This window comes from Coregonus clupeaformis, unplaced genomic scaffold, assembly GCF_020615455.1.
Source record: "Coregonus clupeaformis isolate EN_2021a unplaced genomic scaffold, ASM2061545v1 scaf0910, whole genome shotgun sequence".
Classification (NCBI taxonomy): Eukaryota; Metazoa; Chordata; class Actinopteri; order Salmoniformes; family Salmonidae; genus Coregonus; species Coregonus clupeaformis.
Window position 1 is genome coordinate 61,816 of NW_025534364.1, and position 24,360 is coordinate 86,175.

The following is a 24,360-nucleotide window of genomic DNA, read 5'->3' on the forward strand; positions in this document are numbered from 1 at the left end:
ACTACCACCTTACGGCCACGGTATGGAGACCGCGGTACGTGAACCACAGAGTTCCCATTGTCCTCCTCCGGCGCATAGCAGTCCCCGTGTAGCAACCCCAGCTCTCTCCTCCTCTACCTCCTCCTCTCGTTAGGAAGGTACTCCTCCCCCTCCTCTTCTTCCTCCTCTGTGGGTGCGGGGGACTCATGCAGGACGGCGGCGGGGTGAGGTGGTGGTCCAGGATGGGCTCCGGCCGCCCGTCGTAGATCTGTTCATCTGGGTCCTGCTCCACCACCTCACAGCGCACCTCTCCCACCTCCACCCCCCCTCTCCCTCCACCCACTCCTCCACCGCCTCCTGGCACTCGTCTGTGTCGGCGGCGGCTCAGCCCGGGCGTGCTGCACGGTGCTGGCGGTATAGTCAGCCTCGGCCTCATTGCAGTCCATGCTGCCCTCCAGGTAGCTGTCATCCTCAGGGCATAGCGGATGTAGTAGGTGACGCCCTCGTCCTCCTCCGGCAGACCTTCATCATAGTCCTCCTCCTCTGAGGTGTTGTTTACATAGTCAGAGCTGGAGTCTCCGTCCAGGCTGTCCCAGGCGTGGTCGTGGCGGTGGCCTTGGCAGCCTGCATGGTCGTGGTCATTGATGTGACTCTGGACATGGCCATGGTCGTGGTCATGGCAGTCTACATCGTCGTGACTGTGACCGTGATCGTGACCATGACAGTCTGCATGCTGCGTGGTGTGGCCTTGGCACTCTGCATGGTCGTCGCTGTGACTGTGGTCATCATGGTCCTGGCAGTCTGGGTGATCGTGGTCATGGCTGTGTTCATGCTCGTGTTCCGGCTCCGGTGTAGTAGGTGTGGGCGGCCGGCTGTCCGTCAGCTCTGGCTTCAGTCCCTGCTGGCGGCAGTAGTGGACCTCCTCCTCCTCCTCCTCCTCCCCCTCCCCAGGCCCCTCCTCATGGTCCTGGCTGTGCTGCTCTGGGGGGTAGGCGGCGGGGCAGGGCGGCCGGGCGGGGGGCTCCACCATGCTGCAGCTGGAGCCACTGGTCCCTGGCCTCTTCCTGTGAGCCATCGCTGGCGCTGGCTGCTTACAGGCCATGCATCTCAACTGTCCTCAGTCCTACAGAAGGCAGAAAGACAGAACCACACCATTAGAGCTATACTGCCACAGTACAACCATCACAAATAACATTTAATGAAATACAGTGCAGGAAGGCTATAAAGATACAGTTTTGTAAGTGTTGTGCAGCCCCCCTCCCCCAGTGAGTGAGCCTTTTAGACACAGTGACCACTGTGTTGTCCTACTGTGAAAACCTGTTCGGGCCAATTAGAGATGCACTATGACTGACAGCTAGGAAGGAAAGGATGTTTAGCTTTTCCTCATCACAACAGAAAGACATAGTGAGGGAACCAGTGCTTTTAACCACCGCTCTACCCAACATTACAACCAACTAATTGCAGCATTACTGCAAAAATTGAATAGGCAAGTGGAAGGAGGAGAAAGTAAGGAACTTGTCTGTCGGCCCTGCATTAAAGATCAAAGTTGGTTACAGAAAATTGTGATAAATAAAAAAGTATAGCAGTTTCATTTAAGGACCAAAAATTGACAGCTGTGCCATATAGATTGCAAAATAGTTGGGAAGAGATTGTTGATGTTCCGATTCCATGGCACATGGATTATGAACTGATACACAAAATGACGCGGGATTCAAAACTTTGAGTTTTTCTATTTAAATTATTATACAACATTCTTGCAACCAATAGAATGTTATATAAATGGGGGATACAACCATCCCAGCTCTGCAGATTTTGCTGTGAAGAGACAGAATCATTAGATGATTCGTTTTGGTACTGTCCATACGTAGCTTTGTTTTGGTCACAGGTTCAGGAATGGCTGAAGAATTGCAACATTTACCTGGAGCTAACACTGCAAATAGCACTGCTGGTTGATTTGAAAAGTCATAGTCAATCGATAAATAATGTAATAATACTCTTAACAAAAATGTCTATCTTTAATTTACAATCTTTAGAAATTATGAGAAAATAAAGGTTCAGAACTTTTGTGAAACACCATAGCAAAGTTGAAAAATATATGGCAGATAGAAATCAAAACTGGATGGTCTAATAGATGTTGGGGGCGAAGGATGGGACTAAAAACAAACAAAAGATAACTATTGTGAAATATACTATGTCTGTAAAATGTATATATTATGTATAAGGTGGAAGTAGAAACCTAAGTGTTGTTGTCCATTAGTTTACTCCAATTAGGGGAGGGGTGGTAGGGTTAGGGGAAAATAATAAAGTAAAATATATATATATATGTTATATAAATGTATGTATTTACAAAAACTATACTGTATATATGGGGGATTGGAAATAATGCAGACAATTACATTGATGGCAGCCACAATCTATCTGCAATATTAAAGTTAATCTACCCCCTAAAAAAAGTTACAAAATAATACAATAAACAATATTAAAGGCTTTTAACCACATACACACCTCATGTGAAACCACATCTACCCCCAGGAGTCCCCAACATATTACAACTAGCATTGTAGTCCTCTGTGCTATTGGGGCCGCGGTCCGGGGTGTGTCGCCCCGAACCTATAATCGCATTAGCTCAGTATGGAAACACAGTTCCAAACAACCATAATGTGCATCTCACTGTGGTAATGATCAGGAGAACTAGTCTGACAAAACAAAGAGTATGTGGCTCTGTGCATACCTCTAAATTAGCTCTAACTCATCCTAACATAGCATCCATGCCTTTACAAAAGGCTGATGCACATTGATTCCCCTGCTGAACACAAAACCCTCTCTCTCTTTCTCTCAACCTGGGACTGGACACAGGATCTCTTCACCACTGAAAGACCTGATCAATTACTGCTATTGAGTCACACAGGTTCTCGAGTAGCAACCCAATTAAGTGCTTACTTAGCACTACTGCATTAGCTTGACACAACACAGAACTCTGCTCAATACAGCGCTTTGCATTGAGTTCTGTTTGGCCCCTGCGGACAAACGTCTGAGGCAAGAGAATGAAACAAAGAGGAGTCCTTAAGCTAACTGGACTCTGACAGTCATACGATCCATACTCAAGCGGAGGTCATCTCTACACAGAGGCCTGTGAATATTCACTCCTCTAACATCGGGAGAGATTGGCGAGATGTTCAGTCTCCCAAGTATCTGGGCTGGTATTGATCTGCACACAGCAGGGTGGATAATGGCTCGCCTGGGAGGTTGGGATCATTCTCCTAATTCAGATTGCTAGAATCATTGTTAGGGTGCGGCCACGAGCGAGCAGGGAGAGATTATGTTGGGGTATTTCTGGTGCTTCCTTGCGCGCAGGCCCCTAAACAAATTCAACAATCTCATTAGAAAGCTATCAAACAGTGAAGGGATGGTATAAATCATGTGAGAAGCCATTAATAGAGGACGCACACACACAAGGCTGGGAAGGCAGTGCCAGCACAAAAACATTAGATGAGTATTAAAATACTGCGATTTAAAAGAGAAGCGAGGACGACCTTGTGTCCCACTTTCTCTCCTCCTCTCCTCTACGTTAGTTCCACCTGTCTCATCTCCACCAGTTGCCACTAACAACTGGCCCCTCTTCTCTCTCTCTCTGCCCATAATTACGTTTTCCATCACCAGTGATTGCAAAGGCTAATTACCCTCACTCCAGCATCCACAGAGAGGCAGAGGCCCTCTCCCCATCTCCCTGTCCGTCAGGTGGCTCTGTCTGGGGGGTGCACTAGGTAGAGCTCCAGAAGCACACATACACAGTCACACATATACAGAACATATGATTCCCCATTCAACCCAGCTTTCTATCGTTATAGTGGGTACAATAGGAAATGTGATAACGACACATGCTGTAGATATCTGACTTGCAGAGACTCATACAGGGCAATAATAATAAGGCATGTAACTATATGTCTTACCTCTGTCTCTGGTCCTGAGCAGTAGTAGTGTTGTAGTGATACAGGCGTGTAGCCCTGCCTTACCCCCATCCCCCCACCAGCTGCTCTCCTCTACGCTCCTCCTTCCTCCTCCTCCTCCCTCTATTATTTTCCAGTATCTTCTAGCAGCCAGCCCAGCCTTGCCCACTCCCAATGGGGAAGTATTGGTAGCTAAGAGTAACTGCCTCCCATTGGTACCAATGACCTTTCACTTCCTCTTTGTTTGGTTCTGAATAAATCCACCCCTCTTTTTTACTGTTGACTGAAGATTTCTACCAAGAGTGTGTATGTTTTACCTCTCCTTCAATGTATTCTGTCTGCCTGTATCTATTTTGTATGTGCAGAGTGTCTGTGTGTCTACCTACCTATCAATAGAATTGCTGAGGTGTGAATCATTCAATCCTCCCAGTCCCCAAATAGCTTTCCCAAATTCTGCTTTGTTTGAGCTGAGCCGTTTGAATTACAGACTTGGCAGCTTTTATTGAATTTGAATACATTACCATGTGAATGATGACTTATCACAACAAATACATAATACATCTGTCCTACCTGTTCAGGGAAATGTGTATTCTGTCCCCTGGTATACCCCTAATTCAAAATGAAATATAATGCAGAACGATCTGCATAGCGAACAACATTTTTCCCCTAGACATCTACTCTCACAAAGATATCCTCCTCTGAGCGACTCATAAACCATGTCCAATGTGAATCCTCAGTGCCACATGCCTACTGTGTCGCCAAGTCTCTCTCATCTGATTGCAGTAAAACATGTGACAGGCCTGGCACGACTAAACCCTGGTACAAATCACAGTTGGTGCTTTTTGAACAAGCAGCCTTAATGAGAATAGTGACTATGAGCGTCACAGTGAGGAAATGACTAGAAAGCTCATAAAAACAGCACTACAGTCCAATAGAATGTTTTCTCCCATGTGCTTCCTATAATTAGGACATTCTAATATGTATGACAAAAGAGGAATATCAAAGTGGTTTCTCTATGGCTGTTCCGGGTGATTTGGAGCTTATGCTGTATCTTTGTGTAACACAACTACTGTCCATACCCATGTTTTCATAATATGACTTACTGTATCTACCTGGGAAGGAGGTTTATCCGTTTCTTTCACAGCAGCCTAACCATTCTATTACTTAACTTGACAACAAGGAAACAATAATGTTTATATTCTACTGGATTTATTTAAATGAGCCTATAGTTTGCTGGATGTACAGTACAGACAAAATGAAAACAAGACTGGTGTTAACAGAGACACAGTGGCATTGGCAGCCCCTATATCGTATTGCAGGCAACAACAGTGAAATGGATCCCAACTAATTGGCCCTAATCATGCTAGTAATTGCACTTTAGCGCTTGTTTGATTAGATATATTAAAACGCCTCCTTTGTAAACCCCAATAGGATGGCTTAATCACTTCCTTTCCAAACAAGCTGCAGTGTGTTTTCTCTGTCCTTTCAACTGCCACTGCATCTTGCTCACATTGCAATAGAGAAACCTATCAGATTATTGATCAACATCCACTGTGAAACTCCACTCCACACATGACAGGATCATGTTCAAAATCAGTCTCACACACCACAGTTCTGTATAGGGTAAAGTATGACCAACAGACAGCCCAAAAATGTAAGTGTCTATAGACAGGTTAGCTGACAACGTCCACGAAAACAATGCGCACCCTTCAATGGGGCAGATGGCAGTGTGTTGTTGTGATTCTAGATGGCCAGATAGCTAGCAACAATGACAAGAAGCCCACAGTATGGCATTAAGCCAAATAATCCTACATTAGATAGCCTTATCCTTGTCAAACCCCATTCAAAAGGGTCGGTCTCTAGACTTTATGATGTGCTACAGGCCCACATAGAGGTAACCACAGACACTATTAAAAGGGCTTGGGAGCAGGAACTTGGTTCAGATATCTCAGATGAGGACTGGGTAGAAGCTCTCAGGAATATAAACCACAGTTCAGTGAATGCCAGACACAACCTTTTTCAGTTTAAGGTGATACACAGGTTACATTACTCAAAGGTTCAACCACTGTGTGAGAGGTGGAAGCAGGATGAGGGGACTTTAACCCACTTATTTTGGACATGTCCTAAGTTACATGTTTACTGGGCTCTCATTTTTGACTACTTATCTAAAGCCTTTGAAAGAGTTATAGCCCCAGACCCATTGATGGCTCTGTTTGGTACAGTTGGGAATAACCAGGAAGGGAAGGCTGTCTCTCTTTGTACTCTATTAGCCAAAAGGCTCATATTGCAATTTTGGAAACTGGAGACATTTACATTTACATTTACGTCATTTAGCAGACGCTCTTATCCAGAGCGACTTACAAATTGGTGCATTCACCTTATAGCCAGTGGGATAACCACTTTACAAGGTTTTCTTTTTTCTTTTTTTGGGGGGGGGGTAGAAGGATTACTTTATCCTATCCCAGGTATTCCTTAAAGAGGTGGGGTTTCAAATGTCTCCGGAAGGTGGTGAGTGACTCCGCTGTCCTGGCGTCGTGAGGGAGCTTGTTCCACCATTGGGGTGCCAGAGCAGCGAACAGTTTTGACTGGGCTGAGCGGGAACTGTGCTTCCGCAGAGGTAGGGGAGCCAGCAGGCCAGGGGTGGATGGACACAATGCCCTCGTTTGGGTGTAGGGACTGATCAGAGCCTGAAGGTGCGGAGGTGCCGTTCCCCTCACAGCTCCGTAGGCAAGCACCATGGTCTTGTAGCAGATGCGAGCTTCAGCTGGAAGCCAGTGGAGTGTGCGGAGGAGCGGGGTGGCGTGAGAGAACTTGGGAAGGTTGAACACCAGACGGGCTGCGGCATTCTGGATGAGTTGTAGGGGTTTAATGGCACAGGCGGGGCCCAGCCAGCAGCGAGTTGCAGTAATCCCAGGCGGGAGATGACAAGTGCCTGGATTAGGACCTGTGCCGCTTCCTGTGTAAGGCAGGGTCGTACTCTCCGAATGTTGTAGAGCATGAACCTCAGGATCGGGTCGCCGCCTTAATGTTAGCGGAGAACAACAGGGTGTTGTCCAGGGTCACGCCAAGGCTCTTCGCACTCTGGGAGGAGGACACAGCGGAGTTGTCAACCGTGATGGCGAGATCATGGAGCGGGCAGTCCTTCCCCGGGAGGAAGAGCAGCTCCGTCTTGCCAAGGTTCAGCTTGAGGTGGTGATCCGGAGACTGTATCTACCTTTGAAATGTGGTTACGGGATTTAGAATGTAATGCATATGGAAAAGATTCGATACAATACCTCCAATAGAAGTCCAATGTTTTACAAAAATCTATATAGATTTTATATTTGAGATTCTTCAAATAGCCTGCATTCCAGAAGCTGGTTGAGAGAATGCCAAGAGTGTGCAAAGCTGTCATCAAGGCAAAGGGTGGCTATTAGAAGAATCTCAAATATAAAATATATTTAGATTTGTTAACACTTTTTTGGTTACTACATGATTCCATTAGTGTTATTTCATGGTTTTGATGTCTTCACTATTATTCTAAAATGTAGAAAATCGTAAAAATAAAGAAAAACCCTTGAATGAGTAGGTGTGTCCAAACTTTTGACTGGTACTGTATATGCTGTCTTCTTGTAATATGTACAAACTAATAGGAATTTTTCCTTTTCTTTTTGTATATGTGAGTTAAGTTTTGTTTTGTCCCCTAAATTTGCAATCCCATTCAACACTACAATGAATGTCAATGTTTGTATCTCTGTCTTCTTTTGGATAATAATAATGTGATGAATCGTAGGTGGCTCATTTCATCTAGTTTTAGCTTGTTCTTGATACCCATGTACCTTGTTTTGTGGTGTTTTAACTGATGTCACGTCTATGCTAATATGGCAAAAATTCACTAGCTAGCTAACCAACAGCTGTAACGATGTATTTGAGAGACAACAAGTGCTCATTGAGCAAATGTACTTATGTTTTCAATAAACATTGGAGACAAAATATACTTTACATGGTGTCAATAATCTAAGCCAACCATTTCTTATTTTCCCCATAGTTGCACACAACTAAACTGTCTATATGATGGAGACTATTGTTGTCAATCCCAGCGGAGTCCTTGCCCCCCCCCCCCTGCTCTCTCTTACAGCACAACGAGACAGAGGTGTTAAAAGGTTTTAGATTAGGTGTATTACTGGGGAGGTTCAAAGCGGTTCAAGTACAAGGCTTTGTGCACCTACAAAAGGATGTTACATACTGTATGATATGAGCAGAATAACAGAGATCAAAATCAAATGGAATCGGGGAATTGCTCCTGAGAGTCTTAAATGAGTAGGTACAGTGAGGGAAAAAAGTACTTATTTCCCTCATTAAAATGCAAATCAATTTATAACATTTTTGAAATGCGTTTTCTGGATTTTCTTGTTGTTATTCTGGATTTTCTTGTTGTTATTCTGTCTCTCACTGTTCAAATAAACCTACCATTAACATTATAGACTGATCATGTCTTTGTCAGTGGGCAAACGTACAAAATCAGCAGGGGATCAAATACTTTTTTCCCTCACTGTACATCATTACTCCTTTCTACCACCGTAATGATTCCTACTGTTAGTTTAACAGGAGATGTGTCTCCTTCAATATTTACAGTATTATGAAAAACAGAAAGTTTGGTGTGCCTTGTTAAAAGCTGCCCTATTCCTAGGCACATGCAGACATTTATTTAGATCCCCAACACAGGGCCTCCTGCACATCACATCAGACTGCAGTGCTATGATGTATGATTTCAATTTAACAGGCAGAGATGTAATACAATTAGCTGAGGATTTAATGCACCTCCATGCCTGTGTGGAATGGGAACAGCCCTCGTTTCATCTCCTTTACAGAAGCCAGGGAGGGGAGAGGAGAGAGAGGAGAGGTACATGAGAGACAGAGAGTAGAAGAACCCTGTTGTCCCCCACCCCCTCTTCCCTAAGGCAGGAGAATATATTTGTTTGGGTAAAATATGAATAAAACACAGGCCAAAGCACCTGATGGAGTGAAAACTCCTTGAAGGCCAATTATCCCCAGACAGCATCTATAGACAGATGTCTGATAGGAACTGTATGGTCCCGGCATTTCCCTGCACCATCATTACATACAGTTGGCGTCCATGGTTATTGTTTTACTACTTTACTCGTTCGTATGCTTTTCCTTGAATTGTTTTCACTCCAGGTGAAATCTTGGATTGACTGATATCAATAAAACACATTTAGATGTATAGTAGACTATAATTAAGTCAGTGGAATATTCCCATATATACACAGGGAGCAAAGTAGGCGTGCTGGGGAAGAGTGGTCTTTCTCTTCTGCAGCACTAGTTGTGTGTGTGTTCAATGTAGAGCCCTTTGTCTGGGCCTTGATGTTCCAGTCAGGCACACAACTTGCTGCAGGCGATAGAGAGAAAGCTATCATTAGTGTGAACCAGCTGAGGTCCCAGTGCAGAGGTGGACCTACATGATGACTGCAGCATCCTCAGGGCATGGTGATGGTACAAGCTGAGACACACTCATTTCACCCTGCCACTGGCTCATCAGGGTTAAAGCATAGCACACTGAGATTCAGTCATAATATTTATAATACATGGATCCATATCCGTAGTCACTATCAGTCCCTGTACCACCATTCCACTGTGAACCCCTTCTCCCTGGTACAGTATTAGCTACCAGTACCCAGGCGACTAAAAGCGAACGGACACAGTCCTGAAAGGGAATGTAGGGCACAAATAAGCCAATCAACTGGTAATGAACAGAAAACTGAACAAGTGAGAGTGTTGATAAGCAGGGGGATGTTTTGGTCCCCGAGAGATGAACCCTCTCCTGCAGAGCCCGGTTCGCTCAGCGCTCAGACTCGTGCCACATCTCAATAGAGTGATTTGAGAGAGACTCAGCTGGGGAGAAGCACTCACTGGCTTCCTCACATGAAGAGACTTACTGAATGTATATCTGTGGATGAGCTACAGCTTCAAAATAGTCTGTGACACCTTCCTTGTTTAGCTGACAAATGCCTCAATATACCTCTTCTCCGTCGCTCACGAGTGAGGGGACTGGGACTGGGTCCCTCCCGATTCCTGTGCCTTAGGGCAGAGGAGACGGAAGCCAGGCAGGGAGGCAGGCAGGCAGGCAGGGAGGCAGGCATTCAGTAAGGCAGCGACCTCCACATCCCCCTGTGTGAGGAGCAGAGGCCTGAGGAATACTAAATGGCTGTGCCTTAAGCCCTAAGTGCTGCCCATTGTTTATTCCAGCAAAACAAACAACAGGCTTAAACAATGGTGGAACCGAACAGAGCAGAGCCCAGAGCCCACAGTGTTTTTCCAGGGTCAGGAGAAGAGGATGCTTTACAATGCTAGCTACAGTAACTCTCTAGCATATCTTTGGCTGATAAGTATTGCAATATGGATTTTACCACTGGAATTTAAAGCAGGGGAGCATAGTCAATCGCCATGTCACATCACAATGACAATTTTCTTGGAATAAAAACCGTACCCTATATTGATCTCATCACCAATAAGCTCATTATCATTAAAGATGCATACGATGGGGATGGGATGGTAAATCATGGTATTTAACTGGAACAAATCAGTAACTCAGCTAAATCAGTACTTCTAGATGCTATTGGTCCTCTAAATCTAAAGCAGAGAGGAGAGTAGAGAGCAGCATTAGTGGGCCTGTACCCCTTCTTCTGTTGGACAGTGGTGAGCCGATATCTTACAACACATTTTTAATGACTTGCTTTATCAAAGCGTGCCAGAGTCATTAAATACTACATTAAAGTCATGAAACGTAGTCACCTGGAAAAATGAGACTTTAAAGGAGAAATTCACGGAGAAGCTCCTCTGGAGTAAGTTAATTTGTCTGAGGCCAATAGTCCAGAACACGCACACTGAGTGGGTTAAGTATCTGGGCTAGCTGTTGTTGTGTGTTTCTAGTGCTCTGGTCTGCTCTGAATTAACATACAGTTCACATTTCACTCCCATCTCAAGTCTTAAATAGGCTGGTTTTCTTTATCAGTATCACTCACAGCGGATAGCTTTAGGTCTGATGAATTTAAATGTCTTCTTGAAAGAATTAAGAAACTTTTCATGGGCAGGGTGAAAAGGGACTCTGAGTTCTCCCAGAGAGAACAAAGTGCAGTGGAAGGAATATTTTCATTTTAAAGATGAAGTCCCGGCTACCTGCAGCTTGCCACTTCCAGAGTAAAATTGCACTTTGTATTGAAGTCTGCTTTAGTAAAGGGCACTCAATACAGTCTACACTTCAGAAATAAGACCATATATGGTTTTCACAGAACAGACTATTTCCTCTCAAAACCATTTTTCTTTCTCTCTACACTACACCAGACCACACATCCCAATCTTATTGAGGTTCTGAAAACAGTCAATCTAAGCGCTAGGGTTGTCCACAATATCAGTATGGCGATACTACAATACCTGATTTTCCAAATAGGAAAACACAAAGCAGACTAAACTCTTTGCTCCTTTAAAAACCTACTGTATGTAACAAAGTGTGTGCTATAGCTTGGAAAATAAACATGTGATTCTGGGTGACAACATAATGCCGTTTGTTTCCAACATTAGGACTGTTTTCCTCAGGAAATTCAGTCTGCTTCATGTTTTGTTTCCTTGCCACGATACATCTGAACATCCCGATACGGGTTTCGTGACAACCCTACTAAGTGCTGTGAGCCACCTAACTGACACTAAATCTAACAGAGTTAGGGCCTTGTGTCAGTGCTCAAAGTGGGAAATTGAAATTGAACTCTTATTCTCTTCCGACAGCTTTACGATATGCACAAGCCCTTCCTCCTCCCCTAATGAATGAGCCTCCAGTCTGACTTCACCATGGCCCTTACTATTCTGTCACTGTCCTTGACTACAGCCACGGTAAAGTCACCTCCTTAGTGCCAGTAACTATGGCTGGATTCATTCATCACTCTATCTATCCGGGAAAGGATGTGGCATTACATTACACTACCATAACAATTTGTGGTTCAATTTAGGCTTTACATCATTGGTGATGTATTGTTATCACATAGTTATGCTGCAAGCGAATGAGAAGCGGTCAGGGGAAGGAAGCCGTTGCGTCTGTGCTGAGCGAGAAAAAGGAAGGTGGCATCCGCGACCGGGAGACCCATGGGGCGGCGCACAAATGGCCCAGCGTGGCCCAGGGTAGGGGAGGGAATGGCCGGCAGGGATGTAGCTCAGTTGGTAGAGCATGTGGGTTCGATTCCGACAGGGGGCCAGTATGATTTTTATTTTTATTTTTTTATAATGTATGCACTCAGTCGCTCTGGATAAGAGCGTCTGCTAAATGACTAAAATGTAATGTAAAATGCATCTCTCTCTCTGTCTTATTGAGATGTGGTATTTGTTCTCTCCCCAGCCTCCCACATGCTGCAGAGAAAAAAAAAAAAAAAGAGTGAAGAAGACCCAGCCCAACCCTCCTGTTTCCGCCCTCCCGCCCGCCCCTCCTGCCACTGCTGCCAGGATCACACGCCTTCCACCTTCCAGTCACCACGGCAACTCTTTGTTTTTCATGGGTCAGGTCCCCCTTGAAGACTGAAGATAGACCACCGCCACACCACAAAGCCCTCATGCTTTACCATCAGTCTAGATCTGCAGCCTCAAACGCATTTGTCCTTCAATCATGTGTTAGACACTTCACTGATAAATTGCATTTGTATTCAACAGACTGTTTTCCAACCTTAACACCAAAATGGTTGAAAGAGTGGCCAACTCGTTACTGGGAGCCTGAAGGGAGAATGAAAAGGTTGAATTAAACTTTCAGAGGAAAGTAGGTTTGAGTATAATGGTTTTAATTAATTCCCTGAAGGACACAACTAATCAACTGAAACATCTTGGCTAAGACCCACATCTTGCTGCCAGATACACAGTTGAGGTAGGTCTTCAGCGTTTCTTCCCTCCAGTGCTTCAGAGCACTGCTAATCTCTCGGATGGACAGCGAGCCAACCAGTATCAGGAATACCTTTCAATGTATGCAGAGTAAGTTAAGACGGAAAGGAACCAGAGGGTACAGATGAGGAGGCTGAAGGCGATCATAATAATAATAAAGCCCATCTAAATTCTGCTGCTCCTATACCATTGAGGAGTGCGGTGTGGATAAGAGAGAGACGCTCATTTCATATTCGTGAAGCCCTCTGCTCCTCTGAAGGGGGGTGTGTCTTTCTGTTACCTATCAGTACAGACCGCCGGCGCTCTTCAAAGCCTGCCTGACGACAGCTCAACTCAACACGGTGCTGAATACAGAGCTTAATGGCCCCTGAGGAGAGGTACCGGGGACCATCTAACACGGAAGGTTTGATCGGTGCCTGCTACTGCAGCTGGATCCCCTCCATGCAGATGAGCCAAGAGAACACAGGAGAATACATTGAGGTGTTATGGCTGTTATGAACAGGGTTATTAGCACACATGCAATTTTGTTTATTGCTCTCATCATCGTTACATAGAGAGGAAGTGCTGTTGTAAAAGCTGAGGTCCATCATCATCTCAGCAACACGTAAACACACACCTGTTGTCCTGTACCTCACACACACACACACACACACACACACACACACACACACACACACACACACACACACACACACACACACACACACACACACACACACACACACACTAACAGAAACACACACCACAGATGGCTCTGGAATGGCTGGGGAGAGAGGTGAGTATGGCCTAGACATGCACACACACTCTAACACACAGTGAACAGCAGCCTGCTGAGAGCCTGGCACACCGTCACCCGGCCACCGACACCACTGACCACTGGGCAACAATAACACACAGAGCCCTGGGCAGGACCACCCACTGCCCACCACCACCCCCTCTCAGGCTGCTAACACTGGGCACAATGTGTGCTACAGATGGCCTCAAAATGACACAAGACAAAAGGAGTACAAATGAGAAAATATGTGTGAGGACAGCAGTCTTGATAGGACTGTCAAGAAAATGAATGTGTATCTGAATGAGCACTTGGGAGCCAGATCAGAGAGTGCAGGGAAAATCACAGAGGCAGCCACCAGATACTTCCTCCCTGTCTCCAGCTATGTTTTGATCTCTGTTTATCTCTCTCTTTTTTAGTCAGTCTGTCTCACTCTCGCTATTCTCTATTTTCAAGCTTTCTGTTGGTTACTCCATCTTTGTCACTTACATCACGCACACACACACACACACACACACACACACACACACACACACAAAGAGCTGTCACTGCAGTCGCATGTTTAAATCTGGTCTTTCCTGTCAGCCATCTGGGGTTGGACCAGCTGCCCTGAGTGGGTCCTAACATGCTGGAGACACTGAGCCCGTGGGACCAAGGATAGACGCAGCAAAAGAGCTTTAGAAGGAAAACCAAAAGAGGCTTGGTCAAACAATATATAAACAGTCTTGCATTGATGTTTGCTTAGCTTTCTTTTTTTTGTTGTGGAAATGAAAATGTGTTGTTGGGACTCAGAAAGGATATACTCAGTTTAATCATATTTGATGGAGGATTAGGCCAGTGCTTGGGAGTGCTTCCAAATCTTTGGAAAAAATAAATAAATGAAATTGCAGTATATTGCGACTAAAACTGAAATGTGAAATCATGTCCAGTTCCTACATAGCCTACAGTACAGTACAGCATTGGAATAAATCACTAATACACAGCATGTATTGAATGGTGCAGTATTCATTAATTACTATTGGCGCGGTCTATCATGGCCAGACACACCAAACAGTCGTGAGGGGCAGACAATTATTCCCTCAGAACTGAAAGATTTGGCATGGAATCCTCAAAAGTTATACAGCTGCACCTCGGAGTATCCTGACCGGTTGCATCACCGCCTGGTATAGCAACTGCTCGGCATCAAACCATAAGGCACTACAGAGGGTTGTGTGTTGACCCAGTACATCACTGAGGCCAAGCTTCCTGCCATTCAGGACCTCTATACCAGGTGGTGTCAGAGGAAGGCCCAAAAAATTGTCAAAGACTCCAGTCACCCACGTCATAGACTGTCCTCTCTGCTACCGCATGGCAAGTGGTACCGGAGCGCCAAGTATAGGTCCAAAAGGCTCCTTAACAGCTTCTACCCCCAAGTCATAAGACTGCTGAACAATTAATCAAATGGCTACCGAGACTTTTTTTTTACACTACTGTTACACGCTGTTTATTATCTATGCATAGTCACCTCACCCCAACTACATCTACAAATTACCTCGACTAACCTGTACCCCCGCACATTGACTCGGGACCTGTACATAGCCTCGTTATTGTTATTATATTGTGTTACTTTTTTTACTTTAGTTTATTTAGTAAATATTTTCTTAACTCTCATTTTCTTAAAACTAGATTGTTGATTAACGGCTTGTAAGTAAGCATTTCACAGTAAGTCGACACCTCTCGCACCCCCTTTTCACCCTGTAAAAATGTTTTCCTCTTTCTAAATGTCAGAGAAAAGCCAACAGCCTCCCCAGACCTTGTGCCGTTGCCTATAGGCTTACGTTTCTCCAAGGTCGGGGATATCTGAGACTACCTCTAAGTCACCACAGCCACAGCCAGCTGGTGATGGGGGGAAAAATCGATACAGTTACATATCGGGATATTATTTTGGACGATATATTGTATCGTATCATTTTAACAAACAGTATTTTTCCTTCTTTGCTTGTTCTCCATCTTATTTTTAAATAGGGAGCCAATTGGTTTTCAGCACTTTTATTTCCATGACTGATCAAAACTCATTTTCTCATGCTCTCTCTTGTCCCTCTGCAGCAGACATATGGTGAGCAATATGTTTGGACCATGGAATCACAATAAAATCACAGTATCGTGAGAATCGCAATACATATCGTATCGGCACCTAAGTATCGTGATTATATTGTATTGTGAGGTCCCTGGAAATTCCCAGCCCTGTGAAACAGGACACTCCCACCATCCGCCACTGACCTCTCAGCTCTAATACACCATACAGTTTCAGCCAGATGAGAGCGTTTCTTACTGTGTACCAACTCGTTGACATTTGCTCAGGAAAGTGTCTCTGAGATCAACAACTGAGAACCAAATTGGTATGCCTACAGCAATATGGCATACAACCATAATCTCATAGCCCAAAAGGTTATGTACATTAACCTGTGACATCAACATGTTTTGACGTGTGATAGTATCGCTGGTTACGATCATACTGATACTATGGGGAGTCGTAGGCTATGCTGTGTGTACAACAGGTGGCATCACAATCAGTGTTATCATTCTAATCTTCATTCCCTGGTGATCAGTGCCATTTCACACATTACCTCCACCACTGCTTTAGCTGATGAGAGGCAAAGATGGTCATAAATCATACTAGGGAAGCCAATGGAATGGACCCTGGAGAGCACTGAAGGATGTACTGAGAGGAGGAGGGAGGTGTGAGACAGAGAGGAGAGAGACAGCAGCACTCATATGAAGAATACATAGTTCAAGACAAACAATGAAAACAGCAGTTAACACTCTCTGAGCTGTTGCCAATTAACGAACGCTATTCAGAAAATTGCATTACACAGGTTTGAAACACAATTAGCTAGGTGATTTATAGTACAGATGTTAATTTGCTCACCCTGTTGCAGGAGACATTTACTGCAAGTCTTCTGAAGTTTGTCATTTCCACTTTGAAATGTTTTACTTGATTTTCCCTTACGAAAACATGTATCAACTCCTATAAAAATGTCCATGAATTATAATCCTCATAATAATTCACATTTCCTGTTGCTGCAGGATTATTAAGATCCTCCATCTGTATACAGCACATCTCATAGTGTACTAGGTATGCACAACCTGGCGTGGATTTGTTGTGTGATTTGTGTCGATTGGAATGAATGTTTGACCTGATGGTATATGGAGGGTCTTGTCACTGTAGTTTCTCCTTTATACAGAGGTTTGTTTAGAATGAGCAAATAATTCATATGCAGAAGAGAGATGGAATGGGAGAGACAGAATTGACAGGGTTGAGGAAAATAATGTTAATAACAGTCATTGAAAGTAGTGATGTTCATTGTATTCGATGACACCTCAATACCCAGCGATATGAGGAGGGGGAGGACAGTAAATGTTCCCTTATCAAACCCACAGCCACAGTAATCATGACTGGGCCCCCTAATGCAGTTTGGTAGCAGCCATCCACACATGAAATAACTCCTGACTTCAGTCACTGACAGCCTCCTCATGGAAAGCCAGGGATTAATTATTCATCAGCCTTCACATCATACACACAGACACACACACGCTGCATGAACGCACGCACACACACACATACAAACACTCAGATAAGCATACCTACACACATCTTATAATATCTTGCATACACACACACACAGTGAACCCTGACATCTTACATGAAACACTGTCTGTGCATTTGAGGAGTGAAATGGCTGTTCCAATTCTCACTGCTGGACATTAGAGAGGCTGAGGCGTAACCATTCGTCATCCAGGAGAATGGCCCATTCAACAAGAACAAAGGAAAAATGGAGGAAGAGCCAGGGAATCAATTATCAGCCCAGCCTATGGTTGTCTGGTTCTTTTTGTGTATCAGTGTGTGTGAACGTCTTTATGTGGCTTTGTATTCTTGTGAATGTGTGTGTATGAGTGTTTGTTTCTGTTTCTGGGTGTGGCCCTGTTAGCTGAAGATATCGATCCTGATCGATAAGAGGGACACGTGCGGCACTAGTATGTGTGGCTGCTGCATCACTACTGACAAAGTGGCAGGTTCTGGAGGACCTGTCAGCGCCCCCTCCCAGCACCCTTCACGCTTTAGTGGGCCCAGGGGACACAGCGTGATGCAGAGAGAGGCAAGATGGGAGATTGAAATCCACTTCCCCATCTCTAGAGGTGTGTCGTCGCCACGTTCTCTGTCTGTGTGCACGGCAACAGCCAGCAACAACAACAGAACACAGTCAGCAACCAATTCTAACACTGAGGAAGAGAAGAAACAGAATATAATAAGTATTCTTTAATGTTTCTTCACTGTAGAAGGGGGAGTCATCAGTCACCCAATAAGAAACACAAAGCTATGGAAATGAGTTTAGGGAATCTTTTCAAATTGCAGAGCCTGAAGAAAACAAGGGGAGACAATAAGCATCGCAGAAAATGCTGCTTGACAGCACTGGCAGTCCCGGTACGAATAATGCATGATTCAAAGCTATTTTAAGAAAGGGTTGGTGGTTTAGCAAGCCCTGTGTTCTTCTGGGACCTCTTCAATCTCCATCACTCCCTGCAAGGTGTGCTAGTAGGAACAGAATGCCTTACTTTAATGGGAAGTCATTCAACAGTACCCAGATTCCTGAATCAAAGGTGTGCTAATGCATGTCCAGGACAGTCATGTAATGCTATGTTTTGTTCTGATGTCCATGGCAGACTCTGGATGCCTGGTCTAGACACTACATGCTCTCCTCCAGGTTGCTAGCAGCAGGGGTATCATATGGCTGATCCCAGAGCTGTCAGTGTGCATGAGCATCTGTAGCCAATAGCCAGTATTTACTACACTGCAATAACTACAACCTACAAACATGGGGAAGGACCAATGAAGAAGAGATGAAGACAGAAGGGACCATCAAGAATGAAGACAAGACTGCACAGGACAGGGTGAAAGGAGTAAGTCAAACACTGACTATTCAATAGCTTACAAACCGAAGACAAGGAGACAGATAGCAGACAAAAAAGACGTGTCTTTGAGAGACAGCTATCTCAAGGCTCTACATCTCTCCCATCCCCTTTAGGCACACGGCTCAGTATCTGGCTTGTCTCAGTGTTGCTGCTGCTGTCACCATTTTGGAGGGGTTTCTGGATGAAAGGTTCCACTTGTTTCTGAGGGAAGCCTGTGTTTCACTCTGCCACCATTGTCTTTAAAACACATCATCTTCTCCGAGAGTCACAGCATCTCAAATTGGCTGAGTCATACATCTTGGGATGAAACACAGAATAGATGAAAGAAGAACCAAACGAAGTGAGGGAAGGCAAGGCGCGGTGACGAATGAGGAAGGAAACAGGAGCGACAGCAGCAGTGCTTCAACAGAAAAGATGGTGGCGTATTAACATTCCCCAACCATCTCAAGGCATAACATCACATCAGAGCGTGCATTTGCGTCTCCTAGCGCTAGAGTCCCTGGTGGGAACAAGTGGCGTCCTCACCCCTCTGGCCAGACATACTGTACTGTAGCTCTGCCTCTGATCCGCTGATGATGCTGGAGGTCTGGATGGATGGATTACTGGGCTCTGATTGCAATCCCCTTATATCACAAATCTCTGCCGCTCCATTCAGTCTGCCTCCATAAACCCAGCCTCCCTCCCTCATGCCATCACCAAATCTGGCAAAGACCTCATACTTCATAATAATACAGTACGTGTCACGATCGTCTAATGAGGAGGACCAATGCGCAGCGTTGAAGGTGAACATGACTTTATTTTAATTAACGTAATGAACAAACCAAAACACGACTCGTGAAGTCCAACGGTTAAACATACCGAAACGGAACAAAAACCCACAACACCCACAGGAAAACATACAGATTAAATATGGCTCCCAATCAGAGATAACGAGCCGACAGCTGACACTCGTTACCTCCGATTGGGAGTCATTGACCAAACATAGAAATAAACCCAACAGAAATACAAACATAGAAATACACCCAACGAATGAACACACCCTGGCTCAAATTACAGAGTCCCGGAGCCAGAGCGTGACAGTACCCCCTAAAGGCGCGGACTGCGACCGCGCCTCAATACGGGCTAAACAAGGGAGGGCTGGGTGGGCATACCTCCTCGGCGGTGGCTCTGGCTCTGGCCTTGATCCCCACCTCCTCTCCCACCCCCCAAAGTACCCCTGGTCCTGTCTAGCCCCGCTGGCCGGAGCCGGACTGACGACACGCGCCCCTGGCTTGGTGCGTGGAGGACGAACGGGCCTTACCAGGCTGACGACGCGCACCACTGCCTTGGCGCGGGGAGCAGGAATGGGCCGGACCGGGCTGACGAAGCGCACCCCCTGACTTGGTGCGGAGAGCGGAACCGGGCCGGACAGGGCTGACGAAACGCACCACAGACTTGGTGCGGGGAGCAGGACTGGGCCGGACAGGGCTGACGAAGCGCACCACAGACCTGGTGCGGGGAGCAGGAACGGGCAGAGCCGGGCTGACGAGACGCACCACAGACTTGATGCGGGGAGCAGGGACAGGCCGGGCTGAACTGGCGACGCGCACCACAGACCTGGTGCGGAGAGCAGGAACGGGCAGAGCCGGGCTGACGAGACGCACCACAGACTTGATGCGGGGAGCAGGAATGGGCCGGACCGGACTGACGACGCACACCACTGGCTTGGTGCGGGAAGCTTGGATGGGCCGGACTGTACTGGGGACACACACCACTGGCCCTACACCGGGATCTGGAACGGGCCGGACCGGACTGGCAACACACGCCAGTACCTCTCGCCGTGCCTCTACTTCCTCCATCCCCTCTTTGACCAGTGGCCCCCGTAACCCGGCGGCCTTCTCCGGCAACCCACTGGACCGCTCTATCGCGGCCTCCTGCTGGTCCGCCGTCGTGAGCCCCCCCTAAAAATTTTCGGGGCGTCTCTCCTACCCGTGGCCCAGGTCTCCATGTCCCTCACCAGCTTCTCGCCCTTCTGCCATAATGTCAAGCCCCTCTCTTCCTCACTCGGCTTGACCCAGTCCAGGAGGCGAAGGAGATCTGTGAGGGATCTCCCCGGCGATGGCTCCTGGACACGCTGCTTGGTCCCATCTTGGTGGGTTTTTCTGTCACGATCGTCTAATGAGGAGGACCAATGCGCAGCGTTGAAGGTGAACATGACTTTATTTTAATTAACGTAATGAACAAACCAAAACACGACTCGTGAAGTCCAACGGTTAAACATACCGAAACGGAACAAAAACCCACAACACCCACAGGAAAACATACAGATTAAATATGGCTCCCAATCAGAGATAACGAGCCGACAGCTGACACTCGTTACCTCCGATTGGGAGTCATTGACCAAACATAGAAATAAACCCAACAGAAATACAAACATAGAAATACACCCAACGAATGAACACACCCTGGCTCAAATTACAGAGTCCCGGAGCCAGAGCGTGACAGTACGTTGATATTACAAGCATTGTAAAAGGGAGGGAGCACCCTTGCTTGGGTGTTTGTTGGATACTTACTTAGAAACAGGTAAAAATTATAATGAATAACTGCATTTTTAAGTCGGAGATCTATTTGATATTCACAACTAGTATAAAGGGGCTAAAGCTGAAAGGTTCTATTAGTATATAAACCCTCTATTCAGTTGAGCAAACTAAGACACACTTTAATGTCCACACTAGCAACTGCCCCTGAGCCCCACTATTCCTATTAGTGTCTGCAGACTGCGGTCAGGCTATAGAATTGTAACTGCCTCCGCCCTAACAGAAAAACAGACGTGATTTGCATGGTCTGGAAATATTAAATTATCCTTCTGTTTGTTCACGCTTCTCCCAGAGGATCTAATTCATTTAAATACAACATTTGTGTCCTCAGCGAGACTAAATTGCCTAAATGACTATAAGCAAGTGGATATGCAAGACACACACACACATATACACTCAGACACACACACACACACACACACACACTATTGCACATGCAGAAAAAACACACACCCAACGGATGATTACTCACACACACACTCATATACAGCAGCCAGCTCAAGACATACACATCATGTCATACAAAGTTAAAATAGTCAGCAAGGAAAAATTTTCCTTTGAAAAACTGACAATGAAGAGGGAAGTAGGCTATTCAAGAAGTCTATTTCTCCTTAGAGTAGTCCCAAATAATATTCCTTGGGAAAATGGGAAGACTTTATTCTATATTCAACAGCATACATGATGACAGACCAGGGCAATTTCTTTCCACACTTCACAGTCAATACGATTGCTTGGCATCGAATGCACAGATTAGAAACGTATCATTATAGTGAGTAGCATATCATCAGTTTTCACTTGGGTCTTATGGCTTTTAATGTTTAAACTAGCTAGATGTTGATGTCAGCCATCTCCTCAGAGTTATTCAAGCTTTTAATCATGATATGTAAAGCACTGTTTCAACAGACTCCACCACACACGAGTGACTCTGCCGCCAAATACAGTCAGCCCAAAATGTCTTATATGGAAGCATTGGCCCCATAACACGCATGCAATTCCCATACACTATCAGTGACATGCGGACAGATGGGGACTATTTGAGAGGAGATTATAGGCATGCCGAATAAGAAACAGAGAGTGGACAGGCAGGCAGAGTCTTGGGCCCCATCATAGTGCTATCTTGCTCAGAAACACAGCCTTCTGGAGGGCCACATCACAGCCAGCCATTTTGCTACCATGGGTACAGAAAGCAATCCACAACAGCTCCTCTCCTTTTCAGCCAATAGACTAATCCTCTTTAGCGCTCAATCAATCATGGGCTTTTTGACTGAAAGCGAGCAGAAATATGGAAGATGGAAAAAGGGAGACAGATTTTCACCACCCGAATCATATTGTTCATGTAAATAGGAGAACTTGTCCTGATTATGTTCTTTATGGTCATATGTAAAAAATATCTGGATACACAGTAAATCAACGAGAGTTTAAATCACAGAGTAAAAACATTTAGAGTTAAATTGACTCTACTGGAGTTATCTTAACCCTCAACAGAGTGATACGCTCCCTGGACTTAGTGTTGATAACTGGAGTTGATTGGGACTGAGTACTTTTAACTACATTATGGGGGCTTTCACACCAAATTGGTTTGGTTCCGTTTGTCCGAACTCTAATGAGTTTATCCTCTTAGTTTGGTCCGTTTGGACTGGTGTGAACACTCTATCGCACTCGGTTCCGGACTAAACAACGCACCGTGGTTCGCTCAAAAAGGATGGTCTCGGTCTGATTCAATTTGTACCGTGGTGCGATTCGCTGCAGGTGAGAATGCTGTCAGGACCAAACACAGGAAAAGAAGCAGTGTCGCACATTATTATTATTGGTTGTTTGACTGCAAGCATTTGATGAAACTTGATATGTCTGAAACATTCTGTGAGTAGCAGCACATTTATGAGTGCATTCGATGCAGTTCCAGTTTTCATGATGCAGGTCGTCTCTCTTTTCTTTACCCCTACTTCATGATATCCAATTGCAATCTTGTCTCATCGCTGCAACTCCCTAACGGGCTTGGGAGAGGCGAAGGTCGAATAATGCGTCCTCTGAAACAAGACCTGCCAAACCACACTTCTTTACACCCGCCCGCACCATCGTGTCAGAGGAAACTTACGACCGAAGTCAGCCTGCAGGTGCCCGGCCCGCCACAAGGAGTCACTAGAGCACGATGAGCCAAGTAAAGCCTCCCCGGCCAAACCCTCCCCTAACCCAGATGCTGGGCCAATTGTGCACTGCCATATGGAACTCCCGGTCACGGCCGGTTGTGACACAGCCTGGGATCGAACCCGGGTCTGTAGTGACGCCTCAACCACTGCAATGCAGTGCCTTAGACCGCTGTGCCACTCAGGAGGCCTGATGTAGGTCATCTCTAACAACAGTACTCTACTCCCCGTTCTGACATACATTCTGATGTGGGTGATGTAAAATTGCTGGATATCCTCCCTCTTAAATGGATACCAATAGAGCAGGGATCCCCAACTGGTGGCCTGTGATTTTATTTGGCCCCCCAAGTTTTCTGAGACAAAAAAATATATATTTATGTTTATTTATATTTATACTGAACAAAAATAAAACGCAACATGCAACAATTTCAACAGTTTTACTGAGTTACAGTTCATGTAAGGAAATCAGTAAATTGAAATGAATTCATTAGGCCCTAATCTATGGATTTCACATGACTGGGCAGGGGCGCAGCCATGGGTGGGCCTGGGAGGGCATAGGCCCACCCACTTGGGAGACTGGCCCACCCACTGGGGAGCAAGGCCCAGCCAATCAGAGTTTTTCCACACAAATTGATTTTATTACAGAAATACGCCTACATTTCATCAGCTGTCCGGGTGGCTGGTCTCAGACGATCCCGCAGGTGAAGAAGCCGAATGTGGAGGTCCTGGGCTGGCGTGGTTACACGTGGTCTGCGATTGTGAGGCTGGTTGGACGTACTGCCAAATTCTCTAAAATGACGTTGGAGGCAGTTTATGGTAGAGAAATGTACATTCAATTCACTGGCAACAGCTCTGGTGGACATTCCTGCAGTCAGCATGCCAATTGCACGCTCCCTCAAAACTTGAGGCATTGTGTTGTTTGACAAAACTGCACATTTTAGAGTGGCCTTTTATTGTCCCCAGCACAAGGTGCACCTGTGTAATGATCATGCTGTTTAATCAGCTTCTTGATATGCCAGACCTGTCAGGTGAATGTTTTATCTTGGCAAAGGAGAAACGCTCACTAACAGGGATGTAAA

General features: G+C 45.6%; 1 protein-coding gene across 1 annotated transcript in view; it reads right to left on the reverse strand.

The window, feature by feature from the left end:
* Positions 1–24,360, reverse strand: part of LOC121563430 (amyloid-beta A4 precursor protein-binding family A member 2) — an 84,820-nt gene that overhangs the window by 20,602 nt on the left and 39,858 nt on the right. The window contains 4 exon segments of the mRNA XM_045217082.1: positions 3–62; positions 280–396; positions 399–460; positions 463–1,102. Of these exon segments, the coding sequence (XP_045073017.1) occupies positions 3–62; positions 280–396; positions 399–460; positions 463–1,081 (858 nt within the window). The 5' untranslated portion in view covers positions 1,082–1,102.